Source organism: Pollachius pollachius (genome assembly GCF_949987615.1).
Source record: "Pollachius pollachius genome assembly, chromosome: 8".
Lineage (NCBI taxonomy): Eukaryota > Metazoa > Chordata > Actinopteri > Gadiformes > Gadidae > Pollachius > Pollachius pollachius.
Genome location: NC_136941.1, coordinates 9,218,147 through 9,245,865, shown reverse-complemented (window position 1 = coordinate 9,245,865; position 27,719 = coordinate 9,218,147). Strand labels below are relative to the sequence as shown.

The following is a 27,719-nucleotide window of genomic DNA, read 5'->3' as shown; positions in this document are numbered from 1 at the left end:
CCAGCAAGCCCTCTGAAGTCCACAACACGGCGGCTGAAGGTCAGAATTTATTTATTGCTGGGATGCCACCCTAATAACGAACGACTTGTGTCCAGTGTCGCTTCATTTCTCATCAGCACCCACCGATCAGTCCATGAACAACGTGCTTTGGGTTGTGTACGGAGGATCATGTTTGTTTTTCTTTTCCAAAAAGTCCCTGACAAGAACCCAGAGGACGTGAGGAGTGAATCCCTTGAGCCAGGCACTCTGCTCATCACCTGGAAGGTACTTTATACACTTTATCCGTCATTACCTTTGACAAACCAAATATCAATCAAACATGGTCATCGGAACGTAGACGTCATTAAGGAGCAGGTTTCGGTTTTGGTTTGTAGCTCAAAGCTGCATTCGGGAGTCCGACATCCTTACCACTAGACGATCCGACCCTAGCCAATGACCTGGAAACCATGACTGAGTTGTGTGACTCTCTGTGTGTATGTCACTTCCTGTGACTCCAGAAATTGGCCAAGAAGCACTTAAACGGTCCCGATTTCAAGTATCGGGTGTTCTGGATGCGAGTGCTGGGCAGCGGGCCTGAGTGGCACACCACTGACACCACGGCGCCACCCTTCATCGTCAAAGACGTGGGCGTCTACTCCTCGTTCAACATCAAGGTCCAGTCCGTCAACGAGGAAGGGGAGGGGCCTGAGCCCAAGCCTGTGATTGGCTCCTCGGGAGAGGATGGTAAGTGTTTGGGAGGGCTGTTTAGAAAGAAGAAGCGCTGATGGGTGCTACTTTGTTATTTTGGAATACAAATACATTCCGCAGATACGTTTCCTCCCAAGGGACTGACACTGCATTTTAGACAAAGGCCATGAAGGTGAAGGTGGTGGCGAGGCATCTTGCTCAAGGACGCCTACCGCTCGAAGAATTAAGGTTCCAAACCCAGCGCTGTTCGGCTTCCCCCTCTATTTCTGATCCTGATATTATTTAAATCTCTCCAAAACCACGGTGAACCATCTTTGCGTCGCTCCCTTCCTCCTCTCACGCCGGCGTTCCTCTGTGTGTCCCCCAGTCCCTCTGGAAGCCCCGATGGCCGTGGGCATCGTGCCGCTGAACAGCACCGCCATCAGGGTGTCGTGGGCGGCCATTGACAAAGACACCGTCAGGGGGAAGCTGCTGGGATACAAGGTACACAGTCGCTAGTCGTCTCCCCCTCCTCCTCCTGCTCCTCCTCCTCCTCCTCCCCCCTCCTCCTCCTGCTCCTCCTCCTCCTCCTCCCCCTCCTCTTCCTGCTCCTCCTCCCCCTCCTATTCCTCCCCCTCCTCCTCCTCCTACTCCACCTCCTCCCCCTCCCCCTCCTATTCCTCCCCCTCCTTCTCCTCCTCCTCCCCCTCCCCCTCCTATTCCTCCCCCTCCTCCCCCTCCTCCTCCTCCTCCTCCTCCCCCTCCTCTTCCTGCTCCTCCTCCCCCTCCTATTCCTCCCCCTCCCCCTCCTATTCCTCCCCCTCCTCCCCCTCCCCCTCCTATTCCTCCCCCTCCTTCTACTCCTCCTCCTCCTCCACCTCCTCCTCCTCCCCCTCCTATTCCTCCCCCTCCTTCTCCTCCTCCTCCCCCTCCCCCTCCTCCTCCTACTCCACCTCCTCCCCCTCCTATTCCTCCCCCTCCTTCTCCTACTCCTCCCCCTCCTCCTCCTCCACCTCCTCCCCCTCCCCCTCCTATTCCTCCCCCTCCTCCCCCCCCTCCCCCTTCTCCTCCTACTCCACCTCCTCCCCCTCCTATTCCTCCTCCTCCTCCTCCTCCTCCTCCTCCTCCTCCTCCTCCACCTCCTCCCCCTCCCCCTCCCCCTCCTATTCCTCCCCCTCCTCCTCCTCCTCCTTCTCCTCATCTGCTCCTCCTGCGTGGCCGTATCGTCTTCTGCCCTGCGGTCCTCATGAATAACACATGAGCAGCGTTTATGGGACAAGCGGGCCACAGTTTGCCTGGCTAAACTTAAAAGCTCTGCTACTTACACTTGGATTATGATCGAGGAAATCAGTTGTTTTTGTTACTTCATAAATAAGGCAGTTACGTTCCCCTGGGGGTATGGAACAGATGTTCCTCATAAGTGGTGTCATGAATCATAAATATATTAATTATTGTTTTTTTCTATCATTTAATAACTGAGCTACCATGGGACACTAAAGTGGGATTCATTTGTTTAATTCGGAATTCCTCAATTTCCCTTCTTCATCAAAACCACCTGCCCCCCTCGCTCTACTTCACTCTCTCCCATCTCTCTTGCTTCTTATATTCCTCTCTTTCTCCCTCCTTTCTCCTCTCTCTGTCACTCATTACATTTTCTACCTTAAGCGCTTTGTTGAAATGACAATAAAGCATTTTATATTGCCAAGCATATTAAAAAGTAATAACAGTTTGTATTGTTGAATATAAATCTCTCTCTCTCTCTCTCTCCCTCTCCTTCTCTCTCCCTCTCTCTCTCTCTCCCTCTCCTTCTCTCTCCCTCTCTCTCTCTCTCTCTCAATCTCTCTCTCTCTCTCTCTCCTCTCCTTCTCTCTCCCTCTCTCTCTCTCTCTCTCTCTCTCTCTCTCTCTCTCTCTCCCTCTCCTTCTCTCTCCCTCTCTCTCTCTCCCTCTCTCTCTCTCGCTCTCTCTCTCTCGCTCTCTCTCTCTCTCTCCCTCTCTCTCTCTCTCTCTCCCTCTCCCTCTCTCTCTCTCTCTCTCCCTCCAGATCCACTTGACCAGGCTCAGAGCCAGGGGCCACCGGCGGGGCCGCAGGGCCCGAGAGCCCCAGGCCACGGTGACGGTGGTAGAGACGGGGCCCGGCGAGGAGAAGCGGGTGGTGGGCGGCCTGAGACCCTACTCCCACTACTCGCTCACCGCCACCGTGTTCAACAGCAAGGGGGAGGGCCCCGCCTGTGAACCCCTGACCTTTGACACCGAGGAGGGAGGTGAGACCCACGAGAAGGGGAATGAGGATGAGGAGGGGAGGAGGGAGGGACTGGGGCCGGGAGGGGAGAGGAGGTGACGGATAAAGGAGGGAGGGAGGGGTGCTTGACACACTGGGAGTGAACTGTTGTGACACAGCCGGGGACGACGGTGTGAAGATGATGAAGAGGAGGAGGAAGAAAAGGCCATGTGTCACAGGAGGAAATCACACTGGTACCCAGAGAGAGGAGAGGGAGAGAGCGCGATAATAGAAGAGTGGTGTGTGAGAGAGAGAGAGACGGTGAGAAACAGAGAGTGCCTAAAGAGCGATTGTTTTTATTGAGCAGGCCAGGGTGTGGAAGGAAACTGAATCAACACAAAAGGTGTCACAAATGAAAAGTCTGTTATTTACCCTCACCGAATCAATAACGCCTGGTTATTGTGTCACCCGCAGCCCCCGGTCCACCCTCCTCCCTGATCCTGGAGAGCCTTGGGGAGAAGGAGATGACCCTGCATTGGACCGCCCCCACCCACACCAATGGAGTCCTCATCGGCTATCTGCTGCAGTACCAAGAGAGTGGGTATCTCATGAACAACCCGCTCTATTGATTGAAATGTGATGGGCTTCTCATATACAAACAAATGCATTCAAAAGAAGCGAAAGCAAAACAGCTCGATGACGCTAAAACAGACCAAATGAGATATCAACTCAGAAAGCTAAAGCGACCAAACGCGCAGAAGAACGACAGCATCGGAATTCACGTCAATGAAGGAACAGGGGGCCGGGCATCTCAAACAAAATCAATAGAGAAAGCGGGTAATGATCGCATCCATCAGAGCGGTGCCGCTCGCTGAAAAGGTGGCGTCAGAGTCCCTGATTGATTTGTTTTGTGTCGCTTGGTTGTCTGGTGCGGTGCTGCAGTCGTGGATACCAACGACCACCCCTTGCAGGAGATCAAAGTGGACATCCCCGAGGCCACGCACCTCACCGTCCACAAGCTGGACCCCAAGAGCCGCTACCGCTTCTCCCTGAGGGGGCGCACCGCCGTCGGGAAGGGGGAGCCCCTGGTCAGGGAGGGGTCCACCACCCTGGATGGAGGTACACCCGCAGGCTTTGACTTGTCTTTTCTTTTCGCTTTTTGCGTTGTCTGATTGAGTTGTACAAAATTCAAATAAAATACAATTTATCATATTGTATGTTCGGGACATGTTGACCGAGATTATGACTTTTGTTTGTTTTTTCTTGATGTACTTTTTTTCTTCTCGTCTCTTCTTTTTCCATGCGTCTTCCCTTCTTTCCTATTATGGTATTTTTCTCGCCACTTAATGAGCGTTCCCTGTGTGTGTGTGTGTGTGTGTGTGTGTGTGTGCGCCCCCTCCAGGCCCTCCCTCCAACTTCAGCCTGGTGGTGGGGGAGACGGCGGTGAACCTCAGCTGGACCACCAAGGAGAGACACCGCAACGTCCGCTTCAGGATCACCTACCTCGACAAGAGCGGAGAGAGTAAAAACCAGAGGAGGTCCGAGATGGTGAACTCCTCCCAGGGCTTCTACCAGCTCCAGGGCCTGAACCCGGGCTCCCACTACCGCCTGTTCTTCACCCACAACGGCGTTGAATTCTGGCAGAGGGACGTGGACACGAACGGGACGGGTAATAGCACACTGGCGCCCAACCCTCCCTTTATCATGAGCTCCGCTCATCCTCAGATTTTCCGCTTCTATCCCTCGTTTTTCTCTTTATTCTTCTCCACCTCCTCGTCTGGGAGCCTGATTCGGCGGTGACTCCCCGCTGCCTCTGAAGGGCTTTACAGGGGATGAGAGGGAAGCTTGTCACGCGGCGGGAGATGATCCATTAGCAGTGTTTGTTTGAGGCGTCATGCCGCATTTCTTGGTTTTCTACCTCCATAGCGGGACAGACGACTCGACACAGCTGGGAAGGTCGCTGTGGGCGTTCTCTCTGCCTCCCTCTCGCTCTCTTCCACTCTCTCGCGCGCTGTCTCTCTCTAGCTCCCAGTCCCTTTCATCATTTTGTTTTGTTTTGTCCTTTCATTTCCTACAGTGCTTTAATCACATCCCTCTTCTCTGTTCCTCCCTTGCCAATATCCCTTCTCTCTCTCTCTCTCTCTCTCTTTCTCTCTCTCTCTCTCTGTCACTCCCGCTCTCACTCTATCTCTCCCCTACCCCCCCTCTCTCGCTCTCTCTCTCTCCCTCTCCCTCTCTCTCTCGCTCTCTCTCTCTCTCTCTCTTTCTCTCTCTCTCTCTATCTCTCTCTCTCTCTCTCTCTCTCTCTCTTTCTCTCTCCCCTACCCTCTCTCTCTCTCTCTCTCTCTCTCTCTCTCTCTCTCTCTCTCTCTCTCTCTCTCTCTCTCTCTCTCTCCCTCCAGCGGTGATGGAGGTGCGGGGGGGCTTTGCCACCCAGGGCTGGTTCATCGGCCTGGTGAGCGCCATCGTGCTGCTGCTGCTTCTGCTGCTCATCCTGTGCTTCATCAAGAGGAGCAAAGGAGGCAAATATTCAGGTAGGTGTCTCCACTCTTCCACCATGGCCTCATTCATAGGTGTCACCTCGTCAATGATGGCCTCAAGCAGGTTTCATCAGAGACCTGTTGTGTGAGAGATATCAATGGAGCTGGGTGGGGAGGATTCAGTAGACTGGCTGGCTGAACCCAAACAGACGCTGGTTGCAAGGTTTTGCTAGGTCTAACGTAGAAGGCGCTTCGGAAGCTTTCACACCTGCCGATTCTCAGAGTCGGTCGGATTCAGGGGTGCAGTTGATACCTTGTTGCAATTTCTCACTGGACTTTGTAAGGAGAAACAAACGTTGCAGACAAATTTCTTGCTGTGAAGCGGGAACCTCTTCTATTGGAGAGAAAATATTTGTTATTTCCAGTTTGCAGCAAATGTGTTTTTTTAGTTGTGTGAAGTGTGAAAACACCCTTAATAATTAATCTTAATATAATATAAATGTAACTACTATGTAGAGTATGACATAACTAAATAGTCTTTCAATATACTTTTTCTAAACAGAATGCTAAAATTAATATCAATATAAATCCATGGCAGGGCTTTAATGAATTAGAATGGTCTTCCTCCACCAACTGCCGAATCCAATTAGTTTTTCCCTACCAGAAGCTCTTTTGCAGTTTGCCCCTGTACAAGGACATCCAATGAATTACTGTGACACAGACTTTGCTGACAAACTACGCCTCAGTACAGCACTGAACTACAACACAGACTGAAAAATAGCCCGGTACTTATATGATACATATTTTTATTGGCATTACATTATTTTTATGTACTAGTGGAAGACCCATTATCATAGGACATAAATCAGGATTACTGTGCTTTCCACCAGTTCATCTCCTCAGAGAGATAACCATTTGTCTCTACTTTGCCGGCTACTATTTAAAAATCTAATTTAAGTGTCTATGAGTAATTGATTATCGGAGTCCCTTGTACCCCATGGTATAACACACTTAAAAAAACACTTAAGATTACAAATCCAAGCATTTATGATAATTTTCTAAATGGTTCGAATAAATAACAGCTTTTAAGAGAATCAAAGCCACGCTCGCACACTGCATATTTATGCTACTGTAATTCACGTGCGGAAAACAAATCGAGTTGATGAAATTAGCAGTGTATTAGTGAGGTCGTTGGGGGTATCTCGCCATCTGACATCACGTCATTATCACCCTCTCCTTCTCCCAGAGGGGAGCCAGAGAGGCTCTTAACTGATGACTGGACTGACAAACAGCATCCCATAATAATCCCTTACTGTCTCCCTCAGTCAAAGATAAGGAGGATGGGCCCATGGACTCAGAGGCCAGGCCCATGAAGGACGACACCTTTGGGGAGTACAGGTCTGTCTGCCATGTGTATACATCCATACCATTCCATTTGAGCGACTGGTCATTCATCATTTTTGAGAAGTGCGTATGAGTAGGACCCTAACTGTCCCCAACACGGCTGTGTCTAAACCCTGTGTGTGTGTGTGTGTTTGTGTGTGTGTGTGTGTGTGACGCCGCCCTCCTCTCCTTCTGCCCCGATGCCTGGCCTGCTTTACAGATCCCTAGAAAGGTACGCTGTGTTGGGCTTCACTGGTGCACACCTCCCCCCTGCTTCCCTGGGCCCTGTCCAGACCGGGGAAGCAGCACGCATGTGTTCGTAGTGGTTTCATTGTCGTGTGTCATCACCTCACCCAATATCTTTGTTGCCTTTGTACGATTCTTCCTTCCCTGTTGAAATCTGTCGGACTCAGTTCAACCCCCCTTTTTCTCTCAATTCAACTTCAAACTATTAACCTGTGTTGTCTCATGCGCTTTTCATAACAACTTCCCCTACCCTCTCCAAAATGGTTTAAATCACATCACACGGCCGTTGCGGTAGATGTGTTTTCTTGAATGCCATGGTTAGGAGCCGCTCGTTCTCATGCGCAACACATGACACGTCATCAAGGGCACGCCCTCTCGCTCTCTCTGCCTCTCCCTCTTTCGACAACGTCTACCTTACCGCTCTCGCCCCCCCCGTTGGCCCCACAGCGACAACGAGGAGAAGCGCACGGCCAGCCTGCCTTCGCTGTGTGACGACAGCAAGCTGTGCAGCGAGGACAACCTGGACTACGGGGGCAGCGCCGTCACCACGGAGCTCCACCTGGACGAGTCCCTGGCCTCCCAGTACAGCCGACCCAGCGAGGGCGCCGGCGTGCTGGCCGAGACCGCCGCGCTCGACCCTCCCGCGCCGGCGGCTGCCGCCACCAACAACAGCGTGCCCAACTCGGTGGCCATTCTCGATTAACCCCCCCCCCCCACCCCCACCACACCCTCGCTCTCCCCAGCCCCGTCTACCCCTCCCCTACCCCCCGTACTCCCTCTTAACAGCCAACCAGGAATGACCAGACCAAAGCACACAACCCGTGTGTGTGTGTGTGTGTGTGTGGGTGTGTGTGTATGTGTGTGTGTGTGTGTGTGTGTGTGTGTGTGTATGTGTGTGTGTGGGTGTGTGTGTGTGTGTGTGTGTTTGTGTGTGAGTGTGTGTGTGTCCATTGTCGCTCCAACACCCTGACTATGTACTTTCCACCATTTCGACTGCAAACCACACAATCAATCGAGATCAAGATGAGATGGCCTCCTGGCATGTCATCTGACCGACCCGGACTGTCTTTGGCTAAAAGGAGCGTCCAAAGTAGTGGACGATACAAGTCTGACCAACCGAGGCACTCTCTGACCAAACAAAGTCTTTTCAAGTCCCGCCCTCTTCTTCTTGAACCCGGTGTTTTTTGGGGGGCGTACCTGCGTGATACAAAAGTTCCCTCCTCTCGTTGGTCTCTCTCTAAAATGAATCATGTGGCGTTGTGTGTGGCCATACAGTTAGGAAGGAGGAGGGATGTTCCTGTCGAGCTGCAGAGGTGTGCGTTCAAACGGAGGGGACATTTTGGGGGGACCCGTGTAGGGGGACAGACAGCACTGAGCAGATGTGGATGTCTTAGAACTTAGATTTATTATTATTACGTTTTGTATCATTTCACATGTTTCTATTTCCAGAACCATTCGATGTCTACACGTCTAATTGCCAATGACATTTTTATTTTTCTACAAACTTTTTTGAATACTTTTTTTATGTCATTTTGATTTGTTTTTCTTTTTTTTCAGGTTAATTTTAGTGTCCAGCACTTGACATCATCTGTTCACATCTTTCATACACCCAAATTTATTTCCTAAAAACCTAACACTAAAGTCAAGTTTCTCACTATAAATAGCATTGGCTGCATCGGAGAATCTCTGACATACTGAATTGCGCATCGTGTGTATATATTCGCATCTACACCTATCTATTTAGCCATATTACAGTATTATAGATATGTACATGCTCCTTATAGGTTCTTGTGCCTGTTGGGTCTGCATCGAACGCTAGACCGATGTCATTATTCTCGCCTTTGTCATCCAAAGTGTGATGTCATTATTGGTATGATATTGTAATTTCTTTGTGTAGAGACTTCTGTGTAGCTTTCTGTGTCTGTCCGTGTCCTCTTTTTATGGTGTATTAAAACAATTGTTGTCTCTCTAATCAAACTTTTGCATACATGACCATCGCACAACGCATAGCCGTGTAAGGAGCAGTGTTTATGTACGTGTACAGCTGAATCTCGTGGGCACACACTTTTTTTTTATTTCTTCAACCATTTTATTTTAATTGCTAGTTGATCATAAGAAACAGGCTTAATCATGCCCTGTTGATGTATATTTTATGTAGGCCGTTAGCATTTACATTACAAAAAGAAAAACTGAACATAGAATGTATTATTTTAAGCCTTGGTACAAATATTATTTCATGCCAAAAATGTTTTGTTGTTTGTGTTGAAAATATGACGAAAGTAATTGTGGAGCTGGAGGTATTTTGGTATGAATATAGCAAGACTGGGAAGGAGAGCTTTTAAGATATTGAATGTAAATACAACCCTTAAAGATTGTTTTGGTTGAGTTTGTTTGATAATGAAATGTGCAGATTTAAATCTTGTTGAGTTTACTTACAAATATTGCAAGTACTTATTTTTTTCGTCTAGTACTGATGCTATGAATCAACTCTTTCCTTTTTTTTCTGTTCTAACAAAACAAACTAGTTCATAGTTGGAGAAAAAAAAGAATCAAAGACAAAAAAAAATCCCCAATTGTTTCTTAAATGTTTGCAAACACTCTTCGGATATTAAAAAAGAAAAGAAAAATTGTACATTTAAAATCGTCATTTAGTGATAGCAGTATAAGTCCAAACTAACGCTTACATCGCATCCGCCATCCATAAACCGTTGAAGCATTGCAGTGCTGTGAGAATCTGTGGAGTCTTTGTCTGATGCAGTTATGAGTAAGTAAAAGTACGAAGTGAGGCAGATTTGGGAATGCCACAGGGAGTAGCTATATGCAATGTTGCTGTCTCTGCACTCGCTGCTCCAACAACAACAGCCCGCCTATACTGGCCAAGTAGTCACTTGTTGCCGGCCCCTCTAACAAAAACTCACTGGGAACGGGTGTGTAGTTTGTGACGCAGCATTGGGCTGGTTAAGAGATTTGGCCTCCTTGTTGCTGTGCAGACACACTCAGGACAGAAACTTTTAGAAAATCTATTTTCATACATTCAGGTGACGCAAAAGTGATGCTAAAGGATAAAAAAAAACCACCACGTCAATATTCTATCTAGACTACCTGCTGCTAAACGTGTGTTGTGTTGTTCTGTCTGTGTCCGGGCGTGTTATGTGGGCTTTCGGATGAGCATAATGAGTATACGTACGTGCGCAGATATTCACTCCACCGATACGCACTCTTTGCTTTCCATGTGCAGAGGAGGAACTAGGGGTCGCTGACCTTTGCTTCTCCATGGCCGTAACTCCCCCCCCCCCCCCCCCCCTCTCGTTTTTTATAGACCATAAAAAGAAAAACATACAAAATAGAAATAAAAAATGAATTGCTGCATTAACGAGAAACTGTAACAAAAACTAACTCAGATGGGGAAGGTTGACCGAAGGTGGGGGGGTTGGACACTGGGGGCTTAATGTCTAAGATGAAGGAGTTGGGCTTCAATGTGATGTGGGTACAGTGGGGGGGGGGGGGGGTTGTCGGGTTCGAGACAGATTTTGGAGTCGGTGGGTGGTTCACCAGGATGGACATGTGGACGACCTATGGGGCCAATTATTATTGTATCTGCATTATGAATCAACCACTGTAACTCGATATACAATGATTACTAATAAAGTACCTGGATCAATCAGTTGCAAAAGACGAGTCCTGTTCTCTCGCCAACATACCCATCGCATCATCATTTACGAACCCCCCAAAAATAAATGAAATACACTTCAGATTTGCAGGAGAGGAATGCACCCTTTATTTGCTGCAAATCTATAGGTATACCCAGGGGAGGTTGGCAGAGTCTCATGTGAGCTGCAGTACTCAGCGTGAGGTGGTGTTGAACTGGTTAAAGTAGTCTCCACTGGGCTTGTTGGTGTACAGCTTCTTGTCCAGATACTCCTGACTGTGGAGGACAGAGAGAAAAACACATGCACATTGCTCTCATTCGTGTTGTACCCTATCGTATAATATGTTAATATATCTCAACAGATTATTCTCCTTCAAAGCACCATGTGGGCTGAATGTGTGTGTGTGTGTGTGTGTGTGTGTGTGTGTGTGTGTGTGTGTGTGTGTGTGTGTGCGTGCGTGTGTGTTTGTGTGTGTGTCTGTGTTTGATGGTGTGACTGTGTGTGTGAGCATGCGTGCGCGCATGTGTGTGTGTGTGTGCGCGTGTGTGCTAGCCTGTGACTGTGCATGCGTGCGTGCATGTGCGGTGTGTGTTCTTCCATCCCCACTGTGCTTGCTGCTCCCTGGCTAGCAGCATGTTGTACTGGTCCAGCTGAATCTTCCTATCTCTCTGCAGCTCTCTCTCTTTCCTCTCCACCTCCTCCCCCCTCCTGGCCAGACTCATCTGCTCAAGGTCCCAGGCTGCCTCCCTCGCCCTCTCAGCCTCCTGCTGCTTCTGCACGGCAACACAAAGAGAACCAGTTAAAAAGAACCAACTAAGTCTTTGACAGCACACAGTGCAATGCGACCTTCAACATTCTATTCATCATCTTAATTATAATGTGAGAGCAACTTTATCAATCCAAGACAGGAAATGAGGGCATATATCAGATTACATGCACATTATCTGGTAACTCTTCATGATAACTTATAAGGCTGCATTTTTAACCATTAATTAACATTGCCTAATGCAGTAATAAGCATTAGTATAGTTTTAACATAGGAGTCAGGGATATGGTTATATATATATATATATATACATTAAACACATCATATCAAATGACATTGTCATAGTCCATGAATAAAAACCTTATAACTGTAGCATCTACAAAACGATTGTCCTCATTTGTAAGTATAGTTGTCGATGGACACAATTTGGTTGCTTTACGAGTCAGTGCACCTGTCTGCGGAGCCGCTGTTCCTCCCTCTCCCTATAGATGGCGCTCAGCTGCTGAGGAGTCATCCCCCGCCACCTGTCCGTCAGCACCCTGCCCTGACCCCTCTCTGCCGCCGCGGGGCACTCGGTCAGTATGTCGGAGGTCACCATGTGGCCCATCTCGGCCAGACTCTGCCCTTCCTCCTTCCGGTGCTGCTCCCTCAGTGTCTCCGTCCGCTCTGCAGCCTGCGTGTGTGTGTGTGTGTGTGTGTGTGTAGGGTGGGAGATCAGCATGGCTGTATTTCTAAAGGCTAAAGGCTGTTTCATACTTGTGCCATAGGTCCACCAAAGGGCTCTATGTCACCTGCCTAGCCCAGAGAGGCCACTGCCATAGATTACGATATCAAACAAAAACATAGGGTAAAGGCGAAGGATGCCCGTAGATTGTGATTGGCTCGTTCTAGACTTCTGGAGAATTTCTTCTCACAGCGATAAACAACACATAACAGATCAAAGGTAGCCTCATTGAAGAAGAGGCTCCCATACATATTAACGTGTACAACTCTCGGTCTTCAACCTTCTTTCGAGGACTGCAAATGCAGAATCGCCAGGGTGGGGATCTCTCTCCAGGTCCAGGCCCGGCGTCATCATCTATCAACCCCCCCCGTTGTGACGGAGATGGGGGGTGACTCCGGGGTAACCTGACCCCCCCGCTCTGCGGCTGACTCCCCCCGCGGGTCTCGATCTGTTCGACCACGTATTGAAAGCCCTCCAGAGAGAGGGAGATGAGTATTCCACTCTGCTGCTTGTGTGTTTACGAGTGTGCCAGGGCGTGTGAGTGGGTATTAAGGAGGCCATATAATTGACATGGAAAACACCATGACCTGGAACGTTTCTAATGAAGCCTCCCACCGGGATATCCACCCGAGTGTGTTCAGGCGGGATGAAGGGGGGGGTCTCAGCCTAAATGGAGGGAGGGCTTCAGAAAAGAGATGAAGACCGTGCATACATCAGAGCACTTACACCAGCCATGTTGCTTAGCACCCGCTAATGGGGTACCCCTCCCACGCAGAAAGTGTCTATGCATCGTTTAACATCTTTAATTAGTCTTTCAAATCTTGGGAAAAGAAAACACCTGAGCACGTCCTGTCACCATCCGAAACCCTACAGGGTGCTGCAGTGAAGAACCCATCACTATGGATGCCAATCTGTGTGTGTGTGTGTGTTTCTGTGTGTGTGTGTGTTTGTGTGTGCTTGAGAGTGTGTGTGCTTGTGTGTGTATGTGTGTGCTTGAGTGTGCGTGCGTGAGTGTGTGTGTGTGTGTGTGTGTGTGTGTGTGTGTGTGTGTGTGCGTGTGTGTGTGTGTGTGTGTGTGTGTGTGTGTGTGTGTGTGTGTGTGTGTGTACCAGGGCATGATTGTAGTTGCTGAGTGCTATGTGGACAGCTCTCCTACACTCTTCTTCCTGTGCTTCCAGTTCAACCGCCCTCAGGTCTTGATGCACTAGTGTCTTCATTACGAGATCCTCTGAAAGCACACATACACACACACAGACACACACACACACACAGAAACACACACAGACACACACAGACACACACACAGACACACACATACACATATACACACACACACAGACACACATACAAATGCACAACCACGGACACACACACACACAAACACACACACACACACACACACACACACACACACACACACACATACACACACACAAATTAAAAATCAAAAACTGAATTGTTTATCCCACACTATAGCAGAGCACTCTCCAGCCCTTTGCTCTGACACGTATAACATCTCTGTAAGACGGGCATCCATCACTGCACCCTGGGAATATGATCTGTGCGTAGGAGTGCACCACGGTTTGTGTACGGGAGCGTGAAACAAAGCTCCATGAGTTTACAAAAGCTATACGGTGTGAGTTCACACTACAGTGATCCCTGTGTGTAACTCACCGATACGCTTCTCCTTCGTTCGCCTTGTCTCTGCGTCCTCCTTCTGCGCCTGTAACTCTCTCTCCGTCGTCGCTATCTGTTCCCTCCTCCTTTGGTTAGCTTCCGCATCCTCGCCCTGGGAACACAAAAACAAGGAAACATAATGCTTGAGGTATTGGAATATTGTAGACATGCATACGGTTTGAATTCAGATTGCCTTTTTGTAAATGTATGGGATTAGTAATGCTATAATAAAATAAAAGCAATCATTTAAATAAAATTGTAGAGATTAATGTTTGTAGAAATGAATAAGGAGATATGCTTCATCCCAGAGATCTGTCTCCCACCAAAAGCTTACCAGGAAAACTTGCATACTGGATGGCCCCAGCTCATCCTCTGGGATCGTGAACTTGGACGCCCCCTGCTGGTAACATATGAGATCGGCATCCCGGGAATCTTCTACTCGCTGATGAGTGGCCCAATACTGAGCAAGGTCACTATTTATTGCAGAAAGGCTTTCCTGCTCTTCTCTGTCTTGTTCCAGTTGCGCTCTATCTTGACTCCTTCTCAGGTGCCCTGTAATTGAATTGCATTTAGGTATCCTATATTAATTTCGTTTTATTGTTTGGTTTGATTAATTGAACTCGAATCCATACTAGATCACCTTGTTTACCGAAAGCTTTTTCTCGTTGTCTCTCTGCGTCTCGTTGGCGTTGTCTCTCCTCCACCTGCTGGTCCAAAGTACTCAGATCCACGCCCATCACCCGACTCCGTGTGCTGAAGATGCGGGCCTTGCGCTCAGCCTCGGCGGCTCGTCTGCCCTCCACAGCCCTCTCTCTGGAGCCGTCCACTGGGAAATCCATCGCAAACATGCTGCAGCACACAGATGGAAAAGGGAGCTTAAAACCACCCTATTACTAACCCTAACCCTATTACTTACAGTGACCATATTATTACTAACACACTAACTAACACACTAACCCAGGCCTATTCGATTTGAAAGTTGTATAGTTCTGTATGTGACTGATATTGCCTCTATTAATAGCTGAACTAATAATGTATGTTTACATTTACGCAAACAATTTAAACATACATAATTAGTATAACAGTGATGTTAGCTATGCAGGCCCAGCTGCACAAAACGTTTACATTGACTCACGCTTCAGTGGTGAGAATTTACTTTTCAGATTGGTTTCTGTCGACGCTAAGCACATATCGGACCGTATTTGAATCATAAACACTTACTTCTGACTTTACAGTTGCAATTAATAACGCCTGTGGAAAGTCAACTCTTCACCATGTTCTTCTGTTAGACTTCTAGGTAACCATAGTTACATTCTGCGCATGTTTGGTATCGCTGGTAAGGCTTGATCCAAGTTGTAAGTGTATAAAATACGTTTCAATTATTTAAGGCAATCTTTCATCATGTCGGCCTTTTATGTTATGGTGCAGGCCTAGCTGTTGTAAATCCACAGTAATGCTGTTTTAAATTATTAATAATGCATACATAATGATAGGCTACTGATCTTCCAGCCCTGTCATGTTTTTAATTGGCAAAAAAAAATCAAGGTTCATATTAAATAAATAATTTATTAATGGATGAAATTCTTATCTGGCAATAATGATAACCTATCATTGAAACCCAATGCTATTTACTCACGTGATCTCGCGAGAGATTATACAGTCACGCTTCTCGCGCGCACTGGTTCTCCTACTGGATTCTAAAATGGCGCATTGTTGTCACAAACGTAGCGTTATATTTTTGTAATGAGATTTAAACAATGTTCGGTATATGATGCCAGTTATGCATGCATCGTTTTTATTTTAGTAAAATAATCAATGCGTTTGCCTGCAGCATCTCCCGAGACGGCTTCTACGGTTACCGTCGCCAGTTGGATTTAACTACCATTTAGCTAACACCACAAGCCACTTTTCCCGCATTAACCGGAGATTGTGCAAACATGGGGCAGTTAAAATTGATAGAGATTGAAAACTTTAAATCGTATAAAGGAAGACAAATTATTGGGCCCTTCCACAAGTTCACTGCCATTATTGGACCCAATGGATCAGGTATGTTATCAATTTGTGCTAACTAATTAAAGCTAGCGGATTCTGCTAGCGCCAATGTAGCTTGTAACTATCGTCGCTGTGTTGTTGAAGATCGGATATTCATGTGTACATGTATATTTGAACCCGTATTTTACTTGATGTTGTATTATCTAATCACAAGTTTTGCGATGTTATAACACTGCAGATCGTGGTGGTTTATTTGTTATGTTTGTGTATTTGTATTATGTCCAACATGTTTACATATGTAATGCGTTCTTAAAACGATGCATTTGTTGCAATCATGCGAAACATTTATAAATCGTAGAGTGCGTATTTTAATGTTCTCTTCATCCAAGATTATGGTTACGTTATTATTTTAGGCTTAACTAATTGGTAACATCACAGTGTAACAGTTTGGTGTCATCACTACTCTACGACTGACATGTTGAGGTCTCAAACAGTCTACTGGGGAAAATACAATTAACTGTAAAGTCTCCTGGTTATATTTATAACGATAGAAGGTATCTTGTGCATAAATTAAATGTCCTATGTTTTGCAGGATTTTCAAACGGAAAAATGTTGTGACAAATGCAATTTTTATTGATCTTAATTCTTGTGTTAAACTTTAGGTAAATCCAATCTTATGGATGCTATTAGCTTCGTCTTGGCAGAGAAGACAAGCAATCTTCGTGTGAAAACATTGAAAGACCTGATCCATGGAGCTCCGGTGGGGAAGCCAGCAGCCAACAGAGCCTTCGTCAGCATGGTGTACCAGGAGGACAGTGGAGAGGAGCGCACCTTCACCAGAATCATCATCGGTATGCCATGCTGTTATGTGTTTATATAAAGAAGTTCTACAGAACCTTGTCTTTCTATAGCTACTCTGCAGTTGGTTTTAGAAACTAGGATGTTCAGCACTAGCATCTTTTGTAAATACTAGGTTTTTATGTATGCAATTGCGATTACACACTAAATGTAAATTTAGAAATTGTTTTGTTAAATTCACCGGTTCTTTGTTCTTTATTGTGTGGTAGGTTCGTCCTCTGAGTACAGAATCAACACTAAGGTTGTGAACCTGGCGGAGTACAGCGAGGAGCTAGAGAAACTGGGCATCCTCATCAAGGCTCGCAACTTCTTGGTTTTCCAGGTAAGACCTAACTTGCAATGCACAAACACAGTTCTCAGGGGATCACAGAAAATAGGTTTTGTTTATTATGAGTCAACACAGTATTAAGACTGTACAAAAAAATAAATTCCAGTGCTGATATTTGCAATTTTTGAACGGAATATAACCACTTAACTGCATTTTATTATTAACAGTTATGAGAAGTATTCTTCATTTGGACACTAACTGCAAGGCTTCAATACAGACCAACTTCCTATGAAGACATGGTAACAGCCTTGGGGTTTTATCTCTTTTCCAGGGAGCGGTGGAGTCCATCGCAATGAAGAACCCCAAGGAGCGCACGGCTCTGTTTGAGGAGATCTCCCGCTCCGGGGATCTGGCCCAGGAGTACGACCGCAGGAAGAAAGAGATGGTGAAAGCAGAGGAGGACACTCAGTTTAACTACCATCGCAAGAAGAACATCGCCGCAGAGCGCAAAGAGGCCAAACAGGAGAAGGAGGAGGTGCGTTGGGCCTTTTTTTTTCTTTTACTAGTGGGCATTATTTAGAGGCGACATATGCAATAATAAACACGACACATAAAATATGGAGTTGATACTACTTGATATTATAACGTATCTCCCTCCCTCCAGGCTGAGCGGTACCAGAGGCTTAAGGACGAGGTGGTGCGGGCCCACGTGCAGATGCAGCTCTTCAAGCTCTACCACAACGAGACGGAGATCGAGAAGCTCAACAAGGAGCTGTCCCATCGCAACAAGGAGATCGACAAGGACCGCAAGAAGATGGACCACGTGGAGGAAGAGCTGAAGGAGAAGAAGAAGGAGCTGGGCCGCCTGATGCGGGAGCAGCAGACGGTGGAGAAGGAGATCAAGTGAGTTGCGGGGATGGGCATCGTTGGGATCGTTGGGCTCCTCTTGCCCTGGGTTTAGTTTCCGTAGCAGGGCAAATGCAAAGCACTATCAACTTGCTCCCTTGTTTCTTGCTTTTTAAATAAATGTTCAGTCGTGTACATGTAAGTGACATTATTGACATGAATCTTAGAAAAAAAGAAATCACTGCAATTCGCCCTCTTGATCAGCTTGTTTATAAAGCGAGTAAAAGTAACAAAGTACTGTAGTTTTACTATGATAATCAATGTTGGTTTGAAAGTATCCCATTGACCCAAATGAACCTCGGACCCCTTGCTCCCCCCTACAGGGAGAAGGACTCGGAGCTCAACCAGAAGCGGCCCCAGTACATCAAGGCCAAGGAGAACACCTCCCACAAGATCAAGAAGCAGGAGGCGGCACGCAAGTCCCTGCAGAACGCCCAGAAGATGTACAAGAAGCGCAAGGGGGACATGGACGAGCTGGACAAGGAGATGAAGGCCGTGGAGCTGACCAAGCAGGAGTTTGAGGAGCGCATGGAGGAGGAGGCGCAGAGCCAGGGCCAGGACCTCACCCTGGAGGAGAACCAGGTACATTTATGAATGGGCCATTTGGTTTAGTTATTTTGTAAACCCATTAGGAACGTTTGAAGTAATAATAGATGGCTGCATATTAGGTTGTGAACTTCACATTGAACTTCACATTGATGTGAATCCCTCAGGTCAAACAGTACCACCGCCTGAAGGAGGAGGCCAGCAAGCGAGCCGCCACCCTGGCCCAAGAGCTGGAGAAGTTCAACCGCGACCAAAAGGCCGACCAGGACCGTCTGGATCTGGAGGAGAGGAAGAAAGTGGAGACAGAGGTGTGTGAGCCCCCGAGGACGAGGATTTTGAAAACGATTTCTGTGTGTGTCTTCCCTGCAAATAAGAGTTCATTTGAAATGCAAGGGTCTAAGTTTCAACTTTTTCCCGTTTTAGGCCAAGATAAAGCAGAAGATCCGCGAAATTGAGGAAAACCAGAAACGTATTGAGAAGCTGGAGGACTATATCAACACCAGCAGGTACCCGATCCCTTCACAGGCTTTAATAAAACAATACTGTATTTTGTAAGGGGTGTGCCATGTTGGTAATGGATAAGTGTAAATGTCAATCAGTGGCATTCTGTATCTGAGAATACGCCTAATACAAACATTGTAAGCGTGCACCCAAGTAAGTCGTATCATAAAATGGCAATATTAAAGAAAAGTCCAACCCAATGAGTATTTTCTCCCCCTGGACCCGTGCTCCTCATTGGTCCTCAGACAGTCCCTGGATGAGCAGAAGCGCATGGAGGAGGAGCTGACGGAAGAGGTGGAGGGTGCCAAGAGGAGGATCGACGAGATCAACACAGAGCTGAACCAGGTAGGGCGCCCCACACAGAGCAGATCTAAACCCCGGTATTGTGTTGTCTCCTAGAAACAAACATCTATCCAAAATAAGATATGCATATGGCTCATATTCATGTAGGTGAATGAGAGCCATTGTCTGCTGTTAAACTCTGCGTAGCATCTCACAACCCGCCCCTCTTGCGACCGCGTAGGTCATGGAGCAGCTGGGGGACGCCCGGATCGACCGGCAGGAGAACAGCCGCCAGCAGCGCAAGGCTGAGATCATGGAGAGCATCAAGAGGCTGTACCCTGGCTCCGTGGTACGGCAGCCCCCCCCCCTCCCCTTCACCAGGCCAACCACGCCTCGTCCCTTTGAAGTGCATCAACAACCGCTGCCTGAATTCACGCTCTTCCCGTCTCCTGTGTGTTTCTCCCTGAAGTATGGCCGTCTGATCGACCTATGCCAGCCCACGCAGAAGAAGTACCAGATCGCCGTCACCAAGGTGCTGGGGAAGAACATGGACGCCATCATCGTGGACTCTGAGAAGACGGGGAGGGACTGCATCCAGTACATCAAGGAGCAGAGAGGGGAGCCCGAGACTTTCCTTCCCCTCGACTACCTGGAGGTAACGTTTTTTTTTGGGGTTGAGTATACTGTGGTGGCCAGAGTGCTAATGAAGTACATAAGTAAATGGTGGTTTTAATCGTCAAATGTCTTTCCAATGATAGTTGATCACTCCTAAAACTCGTACATAGATGCTAGGGCTGCATGATATATAGTTTCAGCGATATGCGTAATAGTCACAAATAGTGACGTTTTTGCTGTATTTTCCATGACTAATCTAGAAGAAAGGTCTGATCCTTTCACTGGCACTTTCAAGTGAATAAAAGATAAGCAAAGGAAATCAATAATGCTGACAGTTCATTTGTTTTATATGCACACAATACCTCACAGGTTGCTTTAAAAACAAGCTGCCCAGGGCACTCGTAAACCACAAACTGTCAACTAGGAATTAATCCATAATGTGGACCACATATCGAGCTACACAGACATCGTGATTAAGGAATGCAAGATGTTTGTGTTCCTGGAGGCCATATATATGCATAAAAGATAAATAAGCCTGAACCTTAGTGTGCAAGGCACTGTGCAGCTGTACTCACAGTTGTTATGCGTTACGATTGTAGCAATGTTTATTATAACGTTTTTTTATAAACACCATTATACCATCACCACAACCGCTTCATTATCGAATGTTTTTCTGAAAAAAATCCCATCCCTTTATTGACAATACAAGTTGCGTGAGAACTAGGCAGTTTACTCCCCTCTTACAGAGTTCCTGTATTCTTTCCATGCTGCAATATATATCACGAGGAACCAAAGTATTGCTATTTTTCCGCCACGGTGCAGCCCCATTAGATACATAAACCAACCAAGTCTAAAATGAAATCGACTTTCTTGCATTCAACTAAAGTGGTTTCCTGTCCACAAGGGGTTTCCTGAACATGTAACTGAACATGCATGTCGTCCCATCCCCGCCCCCGCAGGTGAAGCCCACAGACGAGAAGCTGAGGGAGCTCCGCGGGGCCAAGCTGGTGATAGACGTCATCCGCTACGAGCCCCCGCACATCAAGAAGGCCCTGCAGTACGCCTGTGGCAACGCGCTGGTCTGCGACAACGTGGAGGACGCCCGCAGGATCGCCTTTGGCGGGCCGTACCGACACAAGGTCACACGCTGAACACGATCATACACTGATGATGGCACGAAAAATACATGGCCTGTAATAGCTGTTCCATAGCACTCCTTGGGAAGTGGGTTTTTTGTACTATGTGTATGTTTTGCCATCCCTCCCATAGTACACCGCTAATGCAATTACTAATTACAACCATCAACTATTTAGTTATTTAACTGAAGTGATTTTTTTTGAAGTTATTCCTTCAATATAAACCAGCGTCTCACTATGTTTTTTCTGTGTTTCTCCGTGTGGCCAGACGGTGGCGCTGGACGGCACCCTGTTCCAGAAGTCCGGTGTGATCTCTGGAGGAGCCAGCGACCTGAAGGCCAAGGCCCGGCGCTGGGACGAGAAGGCTGTGGATAAGCTCAAGGACAAGAAGGAGAAGCTCACAGAGGAGCTCAAGGTAACCAGAGAGGCCTTCCAGACGGCCATCATGGACAGAGACACCCGGCCGGGTCCCTAAAACAGATGGGTTTAAAATCCCTCTCATCCCAGTTAACAGGCAGACCCTTTCCCCCAACTCTCCCACAACCTTTGGTCAAAGCCACACTTTCCTCTGCATCTTGGAGACCTAATCCTAACCCCAATTGTATCCCCGTAAGTAGTAGTTGAAGTTGACCCTCTGTACTATCTGTGTTTTGTTGTAGGAGCAAATGAAGGCCAAGAGGAAGGAGGCGGAGCTGCGCCAGGTGCAGTCCCAGGCCCATGGGCTGCAGATGAGACTCAAGTACTCCCAGAGCGACCTGGAGCAGACCAAGACCCGCCACCTGTCCCTCAACATGCAGGTAGGCTGGCCTCAATGTACTGTCCTGCATCCTGTATTAGCATGTTATTGGATCTACATTGTCAATTGGCTCATGTTTCACCGTTTTCTTCTTACGTTTTTTGTGTAGTGTAATTTGCAACCGATTTATGACAAAATCTAAAATGCTACTGTAATTAATCATCTTATTTCGCCCTTTGTGTCGTGCAGGAGAAGTCCAAGCTGGAAAGTGAGCTTGCCAACTTCGGGCCACGAATCAACGACATCAAGAGGATCATCACGTCCCGCGAGAAGGAGATCACAGACCTGAGGGACCGCATGAACCTGGTGAGCACCACAGCCCAGCTAGCTCTGTTTCTGAGCCTCTTCATGCATGCGGTGGAGGCGGGCTCTGACACCGCCATGGCTCTGCTCTCCAGGTGGAAGACGAGGTGTTCGTGGAGTTCTGCAAGGAGATCGGCGTGAGGAACATCCGAGAGTTTGAGGAGGAGAAGGTGAAGAGGCAGAACGAGATCGCCAAGAAGCGGTGAGTCTCGATGGAGATTGAGCCCTTGGGTTGCCCCACTTTCTGTCCACTCCTCCTGGCCCTAAAACGCCACATGTGCCCCTTTCCTGTGTGTTCAGGCTCGAGTTTGAGACCCAGAAGACTCGACTGGGGATCCAGGTGGACTACGAGAAGAACCAGCTGAAGGAGGACCAGGAGAAGGTGATGATGTGGGAGCAGACCGTCAAGAAGGACGAGGCCGAGATAGAAAGGCTCAAGAAGGTAAAGGCATCCGTTTTGCTACTTCCCACTTGCTATGTCCTCTTCCCTGGCTTTAAGTTCAGCTCTCTACCAGTAGATCGCTTACTTTGGATCATCTGTGTGGTTTTAATTGGTTTTGCTTTCACGCTGGCTGTAGGAGGAGCACCGGCACATGAAGATCATCGACGAGACCATGGCCCAGCTGCAGGACCTGAAGAACACCCACCTCACCAAGAAGTCAGAGGTCAACGACAAGAACCACGAGATGGAGGAGATCCGCAAGAAGCTTGGCGGGGCCAACAAGTCGGTGGCTCATTCAAACTGCCTTCAAAACGCTGACCTTTTAAAGTGGAATAGCCATGTCCTTTAATTGTAATAACTGACGTCTGTTTTGACGGCTGCCCTCCGCAGGGAGCTGACCCAGCTGCAGAAGGAGGTGACGGCCATCGAGACGAAGCTGGAGCAGAAGCGCAGCGACCGCCACAACCTGCTGCAGGCCTGCAAGATGCAGGACATCAAGCTGCCCCTCCGCTCAGGGACCATGGACGACATCAGCCAGGGAGAGGTGAGCCCCGCGGGTTGGCGTTTACCGCCACTGATATTGATATCAATGCCCTGTTTACTTCCCTGATATCAAGGACATCATGAGGCACATTGGGGGAAGGGGGGGAGAGAGCATGTGTTAAACATTGTCCAATGTCTGAACAAGACTCATCTGAAGTACTGGAGTACACGGCTTGAATTGTTTGTGTTACAAGGCAGACTTTGAGACTGCCGTGTGTATGAAAAGGGCTATATAAATAAAGTTGCCTTGCCTTGCCTACGTCTGTCTACCTTATACGTCTCTTCGAATATTGTTTTTTTGATCAGTGATATAAATGTAAACGAAATAAGTGTCTGTTCTCTTAAAGTTTGAGTGTGCTTTGTGCTCCACTAGGGGAGTCAGCAGCCCGAGGAGCCCACAAACAGCCAGAAAGCCTCCAGTACGGTCCTGGCTAAAGAAGCCCTCATTGAGATCGACTACAGCAACCTGTCTGAGGACCTCAAGGTACCCAGGCTGCTCTGCCCTCACACAACCATACCTACTTCAAACTAGACATCATTGAATAACGCAATACCGTGCGTGTATATAGTCACGACACGCAGCGGGTGTGGTACGCCCTGTACCAGACTGGGGCGCTTTGACGTAGTCCCACCCCCGCTGACCCTGTCCCCGGCCCCCCCCACCAGGACACCCTGTCTGAGGACGAGCTGAAGGGGGAGATGAACACGCTGCAGCAGCGGCTCAACGAGCAGCAGAGCATCCTGCAGAGGATCAGCGCGCCCAACATGAAGGCCATGGAGAAGCTGGAGAGCGTGCGTGACAAGTTCCAGGAGACCAGCGACGGTGAGCTGACCGCGGCCGGGCCGGGGCGGTTCTTGTCCCGGGGCGGTGTACTCGACTTGATGTGTACAGTTCCACTCTTTGTAGGTGGCTGGCGGTGCAGCCCCAGCCCGACTCACAGGCCCCCCCTTGTGTTTCAGAGTTTGAGGCGGCACGGAAGAGAGCCAAGAAAGCCAAGCAGGCCTTCGAGCAGATCAAGAAGGAGCGCTACGACCGATTCAACGCCTGCTTCGAGTCGGTGGCCACCAACATCGACGAGATCTACAAGGCCCTGTCGCGCAACAGCAGCGCCCAGGTCAGCGCCGACCACCAACGGTCCCGTCCGTTCAGCGATCACGTCGGACCGACACAATGGAGGCCTGGGCATTGGTAGTCACTCGAGTGTGTCCCGTGTGCTAGGCTTTCCTCGGCCCGGAGAACCCCGAGGAGCCATACCTGGACGGCATCAACTACAACTGCGTGGCCCCGGGGAAGAGGTTCAGGCCCATGGACAACCTGTCTGGAGGGGAGAAGACGGTGGCCGCCCTGGCCCTGCTCTTCGCGATCCACAGGTACAGCCACAGGAAGTGGTCCTGTCCTTATGCCCTTATTAGTGCGGCCGTTTAGATTCAAGTTATTTTATTACTATTTGATTGCTGTTTTGGTTTCAACCTCATTGAAATGGTAGAGTTTATGTGTCGGTTGATCTCTTCTTTTACTTCATCACACCAACTCGCTAACCTTCCTCTCTACGTCAGCTACAAACCTGCCCCCTTCTTCGTGCTGGATGAGATCGACGCTGCTCTGGACAACACCAACATCGGAAAGGTGGGTGGGGTGCAATCGACAGTTGAAATGTGAAACACAGCTATTCCGTATCCAGAGACACATGTTGAATGGGTGCGTATCCGTTCCGGTTCAGGTGGCCAACTACATCAAGGACCAGTCTGTGATGAACTTCCAGGCCGTGGTCATCTCGCTGAAGGAGGAGTTCTATACCAAGGCCGATTCCCTCATCGGCGTCTACCCAGAGGTGAGCGTCTTCGCTCACAGATGAGATATTTAGCTTAGTGTTAACGAAAAACAAAGCAAAGTAAATAACTTCTTGAATAAACATTGAAAATGTACCCGCTGGCTTAGCTTTCGGTAACCGGACTTGACATACTCAATTTGTTTTGCGCAATGTCCTGTTAAATTCAGGCAGATTGTGGGGCTTTATTCATCACTACAAACTGTCTGGATGGAATGCTACACTTGCCGTGAACAACTATGAGATTGTCGGGGGCAGCAGTGCTACAAAAAGCTGTAGAAAGATGATATGATGGCCAAGCAGAAACGACATGCTCCCTGTGCACTAGAAGCAAACTGAATTTATTTTCTGTTCCTTCTAATTTATGTTCTGTTCCTTCTGTCATCTACAGCAAGGGGATTGCGTCATCAGCAAAGTTCTGACCTTTGACCTGTCCCAGTACCCTGACGCCAATCCTAACCCCAACGAATAGGACAGCACTGCTGTTTGAGGTGTCAATCTGCCACTGGATTCCTCATGAAATCACATAGGTATTTGCTAGATTGTAATGTCATTTGTTTAATGTTTTTAGGTTTAGTTTGTTTTGTTTTTAGCCTATTTCTTCAGAGGGAGGGGTGGTTTGTCGAGGATGGACTGGGGAGGGGGTGTGTACTTTTATAGACAGTTTCAAATTGAATGTGCATTTATACAAGGCTGTGGATTTATACAAGGCTGTGCTTTATACGTTGATAGCGATTGGTCCACACAAAGGCTTTCCCCCATTGAAAGGTTGAGTACAATAATGGAAGTTCAATAATTGTAAATCTGATTTTAAGCTGTTAACTATTGTTTTTTTTATATCATTAAATGCTCGTATGTTAAATGCTATTAGAAACGTGTTTTCCCTTCAGAACCTTTTGTAATAATCAAGCTCCTCTTTTCAAGTGTATCATTTGAAGCCCTGGTCAACCTGTCTCATGTAGCTGACACGAATCTGTATTACTTTATCACTCCTGCTTTTTAACTCCCTTTGTTTGTACTGGATCAGGAAGAAACTTTCGGTTAACGTTCCAGTTAAGTTGGATGGATTTATGTTTTTAACAAACCTTCTAAAACTTATCTGCCAACATACAGACGAGTTGAGAGTTCTCAATGTAACTGATATGAGGCAGTGAACTGAATGGGCCAAACGGTAAACATCACTTTTAATGTAATGGGCTGGAACGTCCTGTTGTGTCTCTTTACTAACTGTATGGATTTCTTTTGCTTAATAAATACATTTCGAAATATTTTCAATTCACGTTTTACGGATATTCATGTTTTAACCCAAAAGGGTAAATCTGAAAGCACTTGGATACTTTTTTTAAAAAGTAAAATAAGGCAAATGAAGGCTAAGACAAACTGAATCAAAGACCAAACACGTACATAATAAACCACAGAAAAATTAAGACAGTCTTTTTATTTTTATTTTAACATTTCCTTGTACATTCTGTACACAACAATAAAGTCAACAATTCATAACTGAATCAATTGCAAATAAAGACAAAATAAATGCATAAAAAAACATAATATAAGTTATATATTTATAGAGGAAGGGCGCGAGAGAACAGAGATGCATGTAGGCCATAAAAATCAGTAAAATACATATTTAAAATTATGAAATCAAAATGTACAACAAGGCTTATCATACAGTCTCTTGATGCATAGCCTATGTGTTTAGAGCAGTGAACAGTGGCTTGTGTGTATTTAGTCATCCCATGACTACCTTGTAGTCATCTTGGTTCTAGCCGTAAGCTCGGTGGGGAACTTAATGCGTAAGATGGGCGCTATGAGTGAATATGGGCCATTGTCTGCCTATCACCCAAGAGCCACTGTGTGGAAGATCATAAGCTTATAACTATCTTGTATCAGCTCTGAATGTAGAAAGTGCTTCATTAATTGTTTTGCTGTATAACCATGATGTATCTACTCATGTGTTGGTCATTCAAGCAGCTTAAAAACATAATCATAGAAATTGAAATGAAAGTTGTTGATACCAGTCCTACGTTGTCAAGATCTGAGCGGTTCTCCTGTAGTCCTGCAGTTGCTGCACTCTGCATTTATTGTTATTTTTTGGGGGATTTTTTTGTGTTAGGGAGGAAGAAAAATACAGAAACAAAAAAACAAATTGTCAATGTGTTGACCCTCCCCAGTTGTGTTAGTCCTGGAACACCAAGAGGCACAGCACAGGTGGCCTGCAGGAGGTCCTTATTGGTGTTGTATGAATAATGGAATGAATAACTTATGTTCCATCCATCCTGTATAACAACTCTATATGTTCTAGGTTGAGAAAAATATTGTTACTATTTTAACTTTTGAAGTGTTGTTCAAAGATAATGAGTGAAATTAGTCCTACATATTAAAAAAATAATGATCAGTTTACCCCACCAAAAAAATCGGAATATAAAAAAATAAAATAATGGGAAAACTGAAACTTAACGACCAAAAATACACAAACAAAATTAATTCAAGCGCACCATGAAAAATATGGTTCATACAGCGGTTAACCAGCAGAGGGCAACAAATCCAAAGGAAATATCTAAAGATGCAATTTGCCCCCGTCTTCCGTTAACGACCAGTATTTAATCATTTTTTTTCTTCTAGAATGCAGGTAACTATCGTGTCAAGAGAAGATGATCCACTGTATTTTTTCACATTTCCAATGGGCAAAAATGCTTATCTGTCCTGCCACAACATCATCATCTCTATCATTACGTGATCCTCACGGCTTCTAACGCTCACAACAGTTCAAGAAGGTCTTGTGAATCATCTCTTGGCAGTTCCTCGATACAGAAAACTCAACAGAGTGTGTTATTCCATGCGCATGTCAGCAGGCGTGTATTTGTGGTGGACTATTAAGAGATTAATTGTG

The 27,719-nt window shown here is 47.1% G+C and overlaps 3 protein-coding genes across 3 annotated transcripts in view; 2 read left to right on the top strand and 1 right to left on the bottom strand.

Annotated features, from left to right (window-relative positions):
* Positions 1-7,698, top strand: part of l1cama (L1 cell adhesion molecule, paralog a) — a gene marked incomplete at both ends in the record, with an annotated part of 30,002 nt that extends 22,304 nt beyond the window's left edge. The window contains 11 exons of the mRNA XM_079742338.1: positions 1-39; positions 194-264; positions 498-723; positions 1,055-1,170; positions 2,710-2,929; positions 3,361-3,483; positions 3,829-4,005; positions 4,289-4,555; positions 5,289-5,420; positions 6,692-6,779; positions 7,443-7,698. The exon at positions 1-39 is cut by the window's left edge and continues 159 nt beyond it. Coding sequence (XP_079598464.1) covers positions 1-39; positions 194-264; positions 498-723; positions 1,055-1,170; positions 2,710-2,929; positions 3,361-3,483; positions 3,829-4,005; positions 4,289-4,555; positions 5,289-5,420; positions 6,692-6,779; positions 7,443-7,698 — 1,715 coding nt within the window. The remainder of the gene's footprint in view (positions 40-193; positions 265-497; positions 724-1,054; positions 1,171-2,709; positions 2,930-3,360; positions 3,484-3,828; positions 4,006-4,288; positions 4,556-5,288; positions 5,421-6,691; positions 6,780-7,442) is intronic.
* A 3,140-nt stretch (positions 7,699-10,838) lies between these two features.
* On the bottom strand, positions 10,839-14,660 carry ribc1 (RIB43A domain with coiled-coils 1; the record flags this gene model as incomplete). Its single annotated transcript, XM_079741551.1, has 7 exons — positions 10,839-10,920; positions 11,252-11,418; positions 11,863-12,084; positions 13,245-13,363; positions 13,810-13,924; positions 14,147-14,364; positions 14,462-14,660. The coding sequence occupies 7 exons, from the start codon at positions 14,658-14,660 to the stop codon at positions 10,839-10,841; spliced, it is 1,122 nt and encodes a 373-aa protein (XP_079597677.1).
* An 848-nt stretch (positions 14,661-15,508) lies between these two features.
* On the top strand, positions 15,509-26,129 carry LOC307079295 (structural maintenance of chromosomes protein 1A). Its single transcript, XM_079741531.1, has 26 exons — positions 15,509-15,858; positions 16,467-16,655; positions 16,872-16,984; positions 17,262-17,465; positions 17,595-17,833; positions 18,160-18,418; positions 18,550-18,690; positions 18,806-18,888; positions 19,129-19,228; positions 19,407-19,514; positions 19,635-19,820; positions 20,740-20,919; positions 21,185-21,331; positions 21,576-21,713; positions 21,902-22,018; positions 22,111-22,217; positions 22,316-22,457; positions 22,594-22,739; positions 22,848-23,001; positions 23,374-23,484; positions 23,667-23,823; positions 23,961-24,115; positions 24,220-24,371; positions 24,558-24,627; positions 24,722-24,832; positions 25,221-26,129. The coding sequence occupies exons 1-26, from the start codon at positions 15,750-15,752 to the stop codon at positions 25,299-25,301; spliced, it is 3,699 nt and encodes a 1,232-aa protein (XP_079597657.1). The 5' UTR covers positions 15,509-15,749; the 3' UTR covers positions 25,302-26,129.
* The last annotated feature ends 1,590 nt before the right edge of the window (positions 26,130-27,719 follow it).